Below are 12,926 nucleotides of genomic sequence, written 5' to 3'. Positions count from 1 at the left end.
AAGGACCCGCCCCAGCCCTCCCCAGCCCGCGGAAGGGCCGCGGCTCCGCACATCCGTGTCCGGGAGGCGCAGATGGGCGGTGCCAGGTGGGGCCGGGGCCGGGCGGGAGCGCGGCGGGGAGCGGGCCTGGGGCCGGGCTGTCTGTCTGTCTGTCTGTGCCTCTCTCCGTAACGAGAGGAAACCGCCTTTGCTGCCGGCAGCTCGGCCCGTCGTWCCGGGGATTACCCATCGCGCTCCTGCGGCCCGCCGTCTGCCATGACAACTATCGGCGACCTCCCCGAGGACGTGCTGGTGGAGCTGCTGTCGCTGCTGCCCGCCCGGGACCTGCTCCGCACCTGCCGGCTGGTGTGCTCGCAGTGGCGGTACGTGGTGGACCTGACCACCCTGTGGAAGCGAAARTGCCAGCGCGATGGGTTTTACCGGCAGAGCTTGGACAGAAGCATCTCTGACTGGAAGAYCTTCTATATGCTCTGCCTCTTGAAGAGAAATTTAATCAAAAACCCACGTGCTGAAGGTTTGTTTCATTATTAATGATAAAGGGCTAAGAGTTTCCGAGCTGTCGGAATGAGTCAGTCTTGCATGACTCAATTACTGCTATTGCTGTGGTCCAGCTACTGGTGGAGCTCTGCTGGATCAGGTTTACTGCCCAACTGCTGCAATAAAACTGCTGTAGGTAAATAGGTGTGTTTTTACCAATACTTTGTGGTTTCAAACAGAAACGTCTGGAGTCATAAGGCCCCAGCACTGCAGGCAGTGACAATTAATTTGGACGGCAAGTACAATGTGGTAGTCAAATCRTCAGGTATTGGGATTAAACATTTGGGCAGCTAGAGAACTTTTGTTACTGAAGACTTGGCTAATATGACTACAGTAATCCTACTTTATTGCTGCTAATAATTTTCGGATGAGGTCAGAAAGCTGCTACCCACTATCCTAGATGCTGACAGCCACATTAAAGGTAATGGCAGCATAATGACAGGAGTTCACTTACAGCTGTAGGAAAAATATAGTGGCTCTGAAAACACCAAGTAGCTTCCTAGAATTCTCCTGTTGCTGCCTCTAACGAAAGCTGAGATCATGCTGGTAGTTGGAAGTGAGGTCCTAACCCTCACCTTGGACACCTGTGTTTGTAGAGAACTTCCAGCAYTGGACACTTGATGCTAACGAAGGAGATAAATGGAAAATTGAGGATCTGCCTGGAACTCATGGAACTGAGATGCAAGACCCCACAGTACACAAATACTTTGTCACTTCATATGGGTAAGAACTGGATTCCAGTAATCTGGATCTGGGAAACCTGCTTCCTCCCATCTGAAAAGGCACCACAGTTAGAAGGCTAGTGGCAGGTTACTGAACCTTAGCTCCCCTGTGGCAAAAGGAAGGAGCTTCATTAACCCTTTATGCCATTTAATCTAAGGACAGATGGGTACTGCTGAGAGAACTGATCACAGCAGGTGCTAAATTTCTGTCCCTACCAGGAACATCCTGTAATTTTTATAGTTAGAACAGTCCACATGGGATCCCTGCTTCTCCTCTCCCAAAGGCAGTAAAAGGAAAGGTTAAACGTCTGGCATACTCAGTCAACTGCACTTGCCTGATAAGATCAAAGCTCTGTAACCTCCAAGAGTGGAAGGTGTGTCATGYTAACAACCTGTAATAAATGCTGAGGAGGATCAACAGCTTTTACATGCACCAGACACTGGTTTCCTCCCACCAGTATGTAAGTGCAAGGACACCTCTTAATCCAGCTTATAGGTAACTATTCCTTTTATCTCAGGGTGAAGCTAATTCAATTCACTTCCTTGTCAGGTTCTGGCTATGGATAAGGCAGGGTTTAGCTAGGTCAGATTTATGGACCTTCAGGGTCTGGGTGGGCATTAAAGCTGTCAGGGAKAGGACAGTGAGAAGGAAGAGGTGTTCTGTGGAACTGTATTTCTATGTCTGTTTCAGRCCATGCTTCAAGTCTCAACTCATTACCCTGAAGAACGAAGGCTATTGGAATGAGCTGATGGATGAGAAACGGCCTGAAATTATAGTCAAGGACTGGTAAGTGAAGGCACTGAAAATCAGAATTTCGGCATTGGTCTAGAGGTAAGCTAGGCTTCTGGAGCTCTTCATGCTATAAAATCAGTTCTTTATCTTTTGGGAGTTGTAGTTCTTGAGTAAAGAGTAAGCTAAATCTAAACTTACTCAGTGGCCTACAAGGTGGAGATCCATTTAAGGATGGGATAGCTCCAAGTTCTAGAACTTCTCTACAGCTATGGGGCTTACATTTCATTTCCTCTGCAGACAGGGATCCCCTTGGAGACTGTTTTTGAATGATAAAGAAAACTTCATGCTGTATATAAGTGTTGCTCCTTGATTCCTCCTGCCTCTCCAGGTATGCTGCCAGGTTTGACTGCGGGTGCCGCTACGAGCTCACAGTGAGGCTGCTCTCAAAAGATTACATCGTCCTGGAGGAGTTCCAGCCTGAGCCAGTGGTCATTGAGCAGTGGAGTGATGCCAAGTGGAGAGAGGTAAGCAGCAGCCCCAGAAGCAGGAGCTTTACAGCAGTGTTGTGACACTTCTGTCTTTCATGTCTTACTTGATCAAAAGTGCCAGTGGACTTTCTCTGCTCTTCAGCCTCTTCTATACAGAAGGTGAGTCAGTCCTTGCTTTTGACGATCCTGAAGAGGCAGCAGTGTCCTGAATGAGACAGGTGCAATTTTTAAGGAACCCAGCATTCTCTGGAGAGTATCCTGTGGSCTTCTGTGTTGTTTTAGTGGAGTCCTTTTAATTGTTTCTTGGTTTTATGTAAGATTCTGTCTAAATAAGTAAGTTGCAAGAGCAGATTTCGGGCATTTTTTTGATCAAAAAGCTGKTTTAAAACTACAGCATGGATGGCCAAGTATTGAAGACTTAACTTTTCTTAAACTGTTACAAGTGTTAAACTGGTTTGATTTGCTGTAGATTCTGCATTAGATGTTATTTATACACACACTTAAACTAACATTAAGCTTGATTCTTAAATCAGAGAGGATTTTCAGGAGAAGGTTGAGTGAGAAAGGTCCCTTCCCCTCCCCCCAAAATGGGGTATGGTGCACTTTCAATGAAAGATACCTTGGTGTCAGGAAAAGCTCATTCGAAGACTCACACACTGTAGTTTCTGAGCTTCTATGTGAGTGCTGATTTATTTAGGTAAATTAAGAGGAATTATCTTTTCTTTTCTCTCCAGATGTCTCACACGTTCCAGAATTACCCAGCTGGAGTTCGTTACATCTGGTTTCAGCACGGAGGCCAGGACACCCAGTACTGGGCAGGATGGTATGGGATCCGTGTGACAAACAGCAGCATCACCATTGGGCCCCAGACATCATTATGAAGTACAGCATAAGGCTTTGCTTTTACCTCAGGACTGTAACCAGGTGGTCTCAGGTGCACTTTTTGCCTGTACTCTCTGGTTGTGCCCTAGCTTGCCTTGCAGCTGTTGTTCACAGCAGAACTTCTGCAGGCCCAGCTCTTTGGAACGGCTTCATCTTCCGTCCTCATCCACCATGGATGCTACTCCAATTACTGGTGCCCTTCCAGAGAAAAACTGGGATAATTAAATATAAGATCTATCTTTTCYAGTTAATACATTCTTGTGCTATCAYACACAGTCTYAAGTTCCATAAACAAGGAAGTGTCTTTAAGAAAGATAAGGCTAAAATGTTTAATTTCAGGTTACCAATGCTATCTACAAGGACTCTGCTACACATTGCTTTGTATGGTATTTTCTTCCCTGTTTCAGTTTTRACATTCCATTGAGATTTATGTTCTGTATCAGACCCTTCATAGCATCAGGAAACTGTTTGATGTTCCTAAGTGCTGTGTCACTGATACTGAATTCCTCACCCTTTCTCTAAATGTGTATGACCAAAATGGTAGCTGCCTTCCTATCCACAACAGTCCCTTGGTGTTTGAATAAACAGGTAGAGAAAGAGGAGATAAGAAGTCTCTTCAGGCAGCTGCYTAACAACACAAGTGCCTTTTAAATRTGCTKGGCTTTTCCCACATCACCTCTGTGCTTTCAAAGAACTTAGTTTATACTGAGCAGTGTAACCCAATATAAAATGTTAAAGCAGTGCCCAGCTTCCATCTATAGTTGTTCCTACACTTGTTACCTGGAGGAAGCAGGAGATGCTGGACAGCCTGTTGTACCAAATTCTCTGACCAACAAGCTGAGCTCACTGTGAACTGTGTCTGCCACCTTTATATACCTGGAACCAATGCTCAGGCCATGCTGCATCTCCTCTGACAGGTGTAGGATTWACAGTGCTTTCCTTGCCTGTTCTCTGTTAGGAGTAGGATACTTGGCAGGTGTCCTTACTGGACAGACAAATTCCCTCTTGCTAATGCCACCTCTGGGTGAAAAGGGAGAGACTAAGGTTGTATAGCATTTCATAGGAATTGACAGAGTCCACATGGGAAAAAAGAAAAGCAGTGGAAGCTCCACAGAAAATAAAAATAGTTTCTCACTGAAGAAGGGAGCCTGGTTTTGACAGAACTCAGCCCCCTTCAACTGGGGTAAAACAGTATTTATTGAAGACTACTTAGGACAGTCACAGTGGACAGACAATACATAAGGCCTCACTCCTCCTTAGCACAAGTGTTGCTCTCGTGGACCATGTGACAGCACCTTGCTGTCTGTCCATGCCCGTGTGCAGTGGAGCTGCCCCRTTCAGGTGAGAACAGGATTGAAGCACTGAGTCCCCAGGGATGCACTRTAACAACACCTGTACTCTCAAACAGGAGTCAACATGGGAACAGGCTCTGGCTCCCCATTCCAAGTCAGTTCTAGATACAGTGGTAAGAGCACTTGAAATAAAGGGGCAGCAGCTGCTCTACGTTCACCCAAAAGGCCAGCTGAAGGAATGGTTATCAAGATAGTTTGTGACAGATCTTACTCCACTGGAAGATCAGATGAGGCTTGAAGGCAAGGAAGATTTGMAATCAGGTGCCTTTGTGAGCTCGCTCTTCTACATAGAGCTGCATCTGGAGAGAGAAACAAACATCAGTCCTAATGGTATACACATAGGTGAATGGAAATAAAAAGCCTGCAACAGGCTGAAGAGGAAGCATTTATACCTTCCCCCATAACCAGGTTTCCTATTTTATTACAAGGAGTCTTGCCCTGCTTTGATTACTGGCAGAGACATCTGCAAGACTGAACTACTGCTCAGCAGTATTTAAAGTTGTTACACCACAGAAAACTGCAGAGCTGGTGTCAGAGCAGACAAAGTTCAGAACTACAGCAGGTTTAGCACCTCTTGGTCAGAATGCTCTGCTCACCTTTAAGATGTCAGATGTCATGGTTTTCAGSGGGATAAGCCGGGGGTCGTGCATGTGCACGTCTTGTTCATCAGCGAGGATCCAYGGGAAATCCTGGGGCAGGAACACAAAGTGTTACTGGCAGAACCTGGCAGTGCTGTAAGGTGAGCTCCTCCTCAGCACTGGTTCTGTGTTAAGTTGAAAGAGACAGAGAGTGGCTGAAGGAAGGAACAGGTAATTCAAACCTTCCACAACAGCAGAACTTACACGCTTGGCCCTGACAGCATCATTATCTTATGTTACAGCATCAAACTATGAGGTCAACCCACTTCACATGGTGACATTTCACTTCTTTAAAAGATACACTCTCAGGTGTCCTGAACTACCATGCCCAGTTCATTACACCAGCATTTAACTGCAACTCCAGAATGCTCAGGGCATGGATTTCCACCTTGCCTTGGAAGTCTAAAGGTGGGTCCACTACACCAAGTTTCCATTACTGAGCAGTACAGAGCACACTTCCATTTTGAAATAATTTTATACTTTGCTAGCCTTATTTGTTGTTCCTTAGGACACCTAAAATAACATGGCTCAGGAAAAAAGTTTTCCTGTAWCTAAGCAAAGATTCTTTAAAAATAATCTTGCTTTAGAAAGTGTTCTGCACAGTTTCCTGTAAGAAAGAATAGATTTGTGCCCCCAAACCCACTCGTTACTTGAATCTTAGTCTTTCTTGCTCTTTATAAGAAATCAGCCATCCACACACATGGATGATGGGTGAGGCCTGCTTTTTCTCTTGATTAAAGTTATGTATCTATTCTACACATCTGAGTATTTCTACATGCCTGAGAAGCACTGCACAGGGAGTATTGCTACAATCTATTTCAAGACCTGAAGTTGTCTGCACTTGTGGCTGTGTGAAGAATGTTGTCAGCTCACCAGCATAAACAATTTCACCACATTCAAAGTATAATTATGATGTGCCTCATGTGACACCAACCTACACATTCAAAACATCTCTCAGCCTTAACCTGAGAGACACCAAAACTCTGCACTGCCCCATCTTTGGTCTGCATCTTCTCACACACAACCAGATGCCCAAGGATATCACTCACCTTTATCACCTGGATCTTTTCCATGTTGCGTGTGGCAGCCTCCCGTGTGTGAACCAGAACTGTGAAGGTGCAACCTAAGAGAAGTGGCAGGTTCCAGCTCAGGGCACAGCTCCCAGAGGATTGGCCAAGCTAAGCAATGCCTGGCTTTATGCTGTTTGGATCCAAGTGACATTTACCTGGGGGGTTGTTGTCCAGCACAGCATCRCACACACTGATTTTCAGGATGAAGGCACGCAGTAACTGCTCCACRTGGGACAGCAGGGACTCAGAGCTGTGGAGGAGACAGCAGCTGTTAGTGGCACGCAGCAAAGGCCTGAAGTTGCTCCCAGAATCTCTCCCACAGCCACGTGCTGGATGCCATGGGCAAGCAGGAGTGGGAACCTCACCTAATGGAAAGAAGAGGTGGCTGGGTGATCTCAAAGACAAATCTCTCCACGGGGTGGTGCTCTTTATCCAGGATTACAACCACAACTTTCTCCACATCGTTCTGCAGGAACCGAAATAGAAAAATCCTTTCCTTAATATGAGTTGTCTGCTGCCCACAGTGTGCTTTGCATGCTGTGATGCAGTGGGAGTACACTCAATTGTTGGGGCTCACAGCACAAAACCTTATCCAAAACCCGAGTTCAGATTATTTTCAGCAAACAGAAAGAGTGCTTTTGCAAAGCCATTTCTTGCTGGATGTTAAACTGCCAGCTTGTGGCTAAGGCTAGGGAGATTAGGTGTGCTAAACTGTGCGTTCCTCTAGATCCCATTTTGGAGCAAAGGAGGAAATGCACTGCCATATTACTGCATGACTGTGGGATGTACACTGATGAAGTTAAGATATGCTCTGACCATTGTCCAAACAGAGCAGCTTTGTACAACCACAGTGTAAAACTGACCTAATTCCATTTTCTACATGTGCATTAAAATTGTCTGTAAGAAGCAAGGCACACAAAACCTGCCAGCAGTCTCCTGAAATGTTTCATCAGTCACACCTTTCTCTTGTAAAACCTGGAGTCCACACCTACCTTTGCTTGCTGGCTCACAGCAGAGCATTCAAACTGTTTTGCCACAACGAGTGCTTAAACTGAGATGGAWTGTAAAGCAGAATGGTAGGATGATACTGRAATTATACTGGTCCTTTTGTGGTAMATGGGMAAGGCAGGGTCTTAACTGCCACAGAAAGGTTATAGTGTTTTTAGTTGTGTTAGGAACTTTTATCAGCTAGTAAATTGTATAGGGTAAATTTGTAAACAAATGTTGCAATTAAGATAATATTTATGTTCTCTTATTTTCTATCAAATCCACTTGCAGTACYTTTGCCCAGGTCCCTGGTCGGAGCTCACCTTCTCCAGCAGTGGCTTTACACAGTGCAGCGTATCCTGGATGTACTGGTTCAGCTCTGGGTGGCAGGACATCTGTAACAAACACAGGGAAGAGTCAGAGCTGTGTTTGACGTGATGGCCAGGACAATGCTAAAAGGGAAGATGATTTAAACAGAAGCACCACTGTGTACAAGGCACCCAAATCATGCTTCACACAGTGGTGAAAAATGCTGAGTTGCCCATTCAAACCAGCAATTCTTTAACAGAAGGGTTAATCAGCTGAGGCAGATCTCWGCACCCACACAGTTGTTGTGTATCAGGAATGTGCACCCACAACAGTGTATTGGGAATGGCACAATCCAAACATCTCTGCTTCCTAGGAAACATGCGTTCCTGTTACCTCACTGAGCTGGGGCAGCCTTCTACTACTGTTGTCTGTGATCTGCTTGTTCCATGAGCACTTGCTGTATCCTCAGCTACGGGGCTGTTCTTTCTTATGACAGGAACTAAGTTCTTCAAAGTAAGTCAATACATTAAAACAATCACTTCCAGAGTGTAAGTTTGTTCTGGTGAGTGTTGACTGATCCTTGCTATTTTGCTTGTCCACGTGGCTGTCAGCTTCCTGGAAAATCTCCTACCTGGACAGGTACATTGTATTTTTTCCTCTTCTGAAAGATCCCAATAGGGTAAACTTCTCTCACATACAAGATGAGGTGAACAGCCACTTCCAGGAATTCTGAAAGAACATCTGCAACAACTGAAAAACAAAAACAAATGCTGGGACAGGGTTGGGGGAAGCCGAGCAACACCATAGACTCAAGAGGAATTTTTTTATAGATATTTTTTTCTGCATAAATTTCACCTGCTTCCTCTTAGCTGTAGGTTTAGGGATAGAACAACCCTACAACACTTCCCAAACTCAATGCCAAGGATGAGCCTCACAAGAGCACTAGTTACAGCTTACTACAACACATTACCTTGCCCAAAGTTAAGGTCCTGCCGTGTGAGAGTGGTCATCTTCCCCAGGCCCTGGAAGTAACCACAGAAAAAATGGTTATCCTCTGGCTCCTGTATCAGCCATCTGGTTGGTTCATGAAGCCATTCACAAGACCCTGTGAGCCCACAGTGAGAGGTGTGAGCACCCCCCATAASCACAGCACATCCTCAGGGATTACCAMAAGTGCACAAACCAGTGCTCACACCTCAGGATGTGAGATTATTCATAATTTAATTCCTGGGATTTTCAGTCTCTCTCCCTTTCTGGGACACAGGAAAGTTCAGACACTTTTTAGTAACAAATGAAATATTTTTTTTTTAAAGCTTCATAATACTTGACTTTTCTAAGTCTCCTGCTATAACACAAGGACTGCTGGGGTTTTGGGGTTTATTCTAACACCACCACCACGAACCATTGCTAGTCCAGGCTTGGAGCTGCATCTTCCACTGACACACCATCACACAGATTCTCATCTGCTGCCACTGCCAACAGCTTCCAAGTTTCTCTCTGCAGTCGCACRSAACCCAAACTCTGCAGAGCTACATAATTAAGCCAACATGGACTTTGTCACACAGGATTATGGAATACCTCAGGTTGGAAAGGACCCATAAGGATCAYRGAGATCAACTCCCTGCTCCTCAAAGGACCACTTAACACTAAACTGTGTGACTTAGAGCATCATCCAGCGAGCACTTGAACTCTGACAGGCGTGGGCCATGACTACTTCCCTGGGGAGCCTGAAATTTGTGAGCTACAAGAGGCGGCACATTATTGTGAAAAATTGTTTCACAAGCCAACAGTCAAACAGCAGACACTGGAGCTCAGCTTCCAACAGCTTTCCCTGCAGAGTAGACTCCATGCCTTACACAATTTAAGTCACAGTGAAGTTAATTATCTCTTAGAAACTTTGTTTCATTGTTTTATCCACACTCTTCATGCAAAACTAACCACTAACAGCAACACCTGTAGAGGTCTTTAAATGCGTCTCGAGCACCCTGGCTCCACAGTAGCTCAGGGGTCCTACACAGATTTTGACAAACCACTGATGTTCCCATCAACTCTTCAGAAACTGATTTTCAAGCTGTTTCAGCTGCAACAAAACATGTTTTTCAGGCCTACAAAGAATTAGTTCAACCTTCACAAAACAGGGAGCTGCTCTCATCCCCATGTTTTAAATGAGTTATACCRCTGTATACAAAGACTTCCTGGAATATTAGTCATCTGCTACACAAAATAAAATTAAGACAGTTAAGCATCTCTCTAGCACCCCCGTCACAGTTAATTAATAATATTCTTCTCAAATTAATACAGAAGATCYACAGACTATGACAAACAATTCTGGTTTCAGAGGTTTAGGTTCACATCCTCACTTAAATATCATCCCTCCTTAAAGCGAGGGTTCAGTAACCTAAGAGATCCACTCTTCCACGCAGTGACAAAGTTGGAATCAGACACCACATGCTCAAGGACTGTGCAGGATGGGAGACTGAATCACCAAACARTTTGGGTTGGAAGGGACCTTAMAGCTCATCTTATCACAACACCGTGCCAGAGGCAGGGCCACCTTCCACTATCCCACACTGGCACTAWSTSCATCCAACCTGGCGTTGRACACTTCCAGTGATGGGATGTGATGTACTGTAACCAGTATCCTCCCCGAGCCTATCAGCAGGGCTCCCGCACTAGCCCAGAGCAGCCGGCACCACTCACCCCCGCTCCCTGCGGTATGTCAGCGGCCCGAGCAGAAGGGAGGGCGGATGGGGATGGAWCCCTCGAGCGCCCCGATCCCCCTCAACGCACGGCACGGCCTTTCCTCGGCATTCCCGAGCCTGGATCCGCCCGTTCGCCGCTGCTCTCTCCCGGAGCGGGGCTCCTCGCACGGCCCCACAGCCGCCCAGGGCACACACTCGCGCAACACGACCACTGCCCCCGTGTCCCCCCGTCCCCGCCCACACCCGGTGTCCCCGCTGTCCCCGCTGTCCCCCGGTGTCCCCGCGGTGTCCCCGGTCCGTACCGGCCCCGCCGCCCGTCACTCCCGCCCAGCGCGGGGGCTGAGGCGGCGCGCGCGAGTGACGTCAGGGCCAGGTTGGCGAGCGCCCCCGTGCGGCCGGGAGGAGCGGGACGGGGCCGTGGCGCTGCCCCGCGGGGTCCCGGTGCCCCCGCAGCTCCCTCAGCGCGGCGGGGCCGGGGCTCGGTGCAGGGAGCGGGGCATGCTGACAGCCCAGCGGCTCTCCCGCCCCTTGACCGTACCGCGGGGGAAGCCCGTGGGGGCGCGGAACCCGCCCTGCCCCGCCCCGCAGGTGAGCGGGGCTCACCCGCCGCCGCCGCCGCCCCCGCCCCGGGCTGCCACGCCTTTGTCTCCGTCCTTTGTCTGCCCCGTCCGTGCCCGGGGCAGGGACCGCTGCTGCACCCTCACCCTGCGCTCCCGCACCCATCTCCTCCTTCGGTCCGGGCACCCCTGCGCCCCTGGAATGCCCCTGCACTCCCCCTGTGCCCCCCTCCCCGCACTCCCGAAACCCCTCCCAGCCCCGCTCTTCCCGCACCATGCACCCCAATCCCCCGGGATTCCCGACGTCCCCGGTTCCTCTCGACATTCCCCCACTGCCTTCCCCCTGTCTCCTCCTCCTCGTCSTCCTCCTCCTCCTCCTGCTGTCGGGTTTGAACACCCCTTGCCCCCCGCAGCCCTGCCTCCCCTCCGCCGCTCGCACWGCTCTGCCCTGCCTGCCGGGCTCCGCCACACCGGGACCTGCGGACAGGTAAGGCAGCGCCGTGCTCACCCCGCCCCGGGCTCGGGGGTGGATGCTCCGCCGAGCTCATTCCCTTCTGCTCTTCCAGGGGCTGGGAAGGAGTGGGGGACACTTTCCCACTTTCCGTGCGCCCCGGAGGAGACAAAGACCGGGGGTGACGGGGATGCCCGGTCCTGCCGCCGKCGGGATGCGCGCGGAGCTCCGGTGCGAGCGAGCACCGAGCTGGGACAGCGCCGGGAACGGGGTGCGGTGCTTTCGGTCAGACCTATTGTCACCCGTGCYGGGGAGCGGACTCGGGGCTCTGCCACCCGGGTCGCCTCCGTGCCCTGCGCCGTGYGCCTCGCAGGGATGTGCGGTACGGACTGTGGGGCTCACGTCCCACCACCCCACTGCGAGTGCCTGCACTTCGAACACTCCTGCAAGCTCCCTCCCCAGATCCTCTCCCCTTCMTCGGAAACAAAGTGGCCTCGAACAGAGGCACCGTCCCTGAGCCCCTCGCACACCCTAGGGGTATGTCCCGGCTCCAAGCCCGAGGGGTGACGGAAGATTTTTCCCTCCGAGTCATTGTGTTTACAGAGCCATGCAGCGAGMCCCTGGGTACCCGCGGCGTGTTCTCTCCTCTTCTTCTGTTGATAAMAGTGAGATCTCATTTCTGAATTAAATCAATTTGGCATAAGTTAATGGCTTATTGCAGCTAGCAATTTATCACGTAGAATTTAAGTGACACTTATCCAATTCACACCTGAAGTCTTCTGTCAACCAGAAGGTTTAATGGAAGTGGTTTTGTATTCCTGTCTCCTCTCCCTTGCAGAAGGAGGCATTAATTCTATACCTGTGGTTCAAAGTGAGAATGTCGTGCAAGGAAGAATGTTGAAAGCACAGCCTAACTGTTCTGCCAGTTGGRATGAATTCACATCTTCCCCCCAAGATCAGGGCAAATCTGCCCCCGTTCTTCCCTGCCACACTCACGGGTACTTTCCGGCTGGGTGAGCAATGACCTCTGCTATTGATTGTGTCCTATTTGTCACCTGGCATTGTGCATGGAACTGAAAAGTCTTCTCTGCCGTGCTGACAGCAAGTGACTATATCTTGATGCTAACCTCGGGCTCATTGCTATTTTAATCTCATTATTGGGTAAAGTAGACTGTTTGATAGCAGGTCGGTTGTGATGGCTGTGTCAGCCACTYTGTGAAGTCCCAGAGGGAAGCAAAGCAGAGGGTACTGCATATTCATTCATTCATTCATTCATGGGCCCCACTTCCCCTTCAGTGCAGTGACTTGCTGGGCTGCTCTGTCCCTGGGGGATGTTGTGCTGGAAAGCACAAGGACAGGTCGGGGTGGGCTCAGGAGAAAGGGGCATGGCTGTGCTTAGGTGCAKGGAGTGACCTGAAGGTTCCAGTGTCCACCAGAGCCAGGTACTGGAGCTCAGCAGGGACTCGGGCAGCTCACAAGCCTGGGCTGCAGGAGAGGG

General features: G+C 49.1%; 3 protein-coding genes across 4 annotated transcripts in view; 2 read left to right on the top strand and 1 right to left on the bottom strand.

The window, feature by feature from the left end:
* The first annotated feature begins 17 nt into the window (after positions 1 to 17).
* Positions 18 to 4,453, top strand: LOC130583055 (F-box only protein 44-like). The gene is made up of 6 exons (XM_057382145.1): positions 18 to 86; positions 201 to 514; positions 1,134 to 1,260; positions 1,951 to 2,046; positions 2,381 to 2,516; positions 3,215 to 4,453. Exons 1-6 carry the CDS (start codon positions 73 to 75, stop codon positions 3,359 to 3,361), a joined length of 834 nt encoding a protein of 277 aa, XP_057238128.1. The 5' UTR covers positions 18 to 72; the 3' UTR covers positions 3,362 to 4,453.
* Positions 4,454 to 4,532: 79 nt separating this feature from the next.
* On the bottom strand, positions 4,533 to 10,804 carry MAD2L2 (mitotic arrest deficient 2 like 2). Its single transcript, XM_057382146.1, has 9 exons — positions 10,723 to 10,804; positions 8,689 to 8,740; positions 8,350 to 8,468; positions 7,733 to 7,804; positions 6,788 to 6,888; positions 6,578 to 6,672; positions 6,402 to 6,475; positions 5,311 to 5,403; positions 4,533 to 5,013 (listed from the first exon to the last, which is right to left on the bottom strand). The coding sequence occupies exons 2-9, from the start codon at positions 8,726 to 8,728 to the stop codon at positions 4,972 to 4,974; spliced, it is 636 nt and encodes a 211-aa protein (XP_057238129.1). The 5' UTR covers positions 8,729 to 8,740; positions 10,723 to 10,804; the 3' UTR covers positions 4,533 to 4,971.
* A 246-nt stretch (positions 10,805 to 11,050) lies between these two features.
* Positions 11,051 to 12,926, top strand: part of DRAXIN (dorsal inhibitory axon guidance protein) — a 13,240-nt gene continuing 11,364 nt past the window's right edge. Inside the window, exon 1 of one of the 2 annotated variants that reach the window (XM_057382142.1) lies at positions 11,051 to 11,464. The gene's annotated coding sequence lies outside the window, so the exon portion shown is untranslated. The remainder of the gene's footprint in view (positions 11,465 to 12,926) is intronic. The other variant, XM_057382143.1, reaches the window with a different exon arrangement.

Source organism: Malurus melanocephalus, unplaced genomic scaffold (genome assembly GCF_030028575.1).
Source record: "Malurus melanocephalus ecotype Western Australia unplaced genomic scaffold, MMel_1.1 scaffold_552, whole genome shotgun sequence".
Lineage (NCBI taxonomy): Eukaryota > Metazoa > Chordata > Aves > Passeriformes > Maluridae > Malurus > Malurus melanocephalus.
Note: the sequence above shows the minus strand (reverse complement) of the source record. Positions and strands in the feature narration are given on the sequence as shown.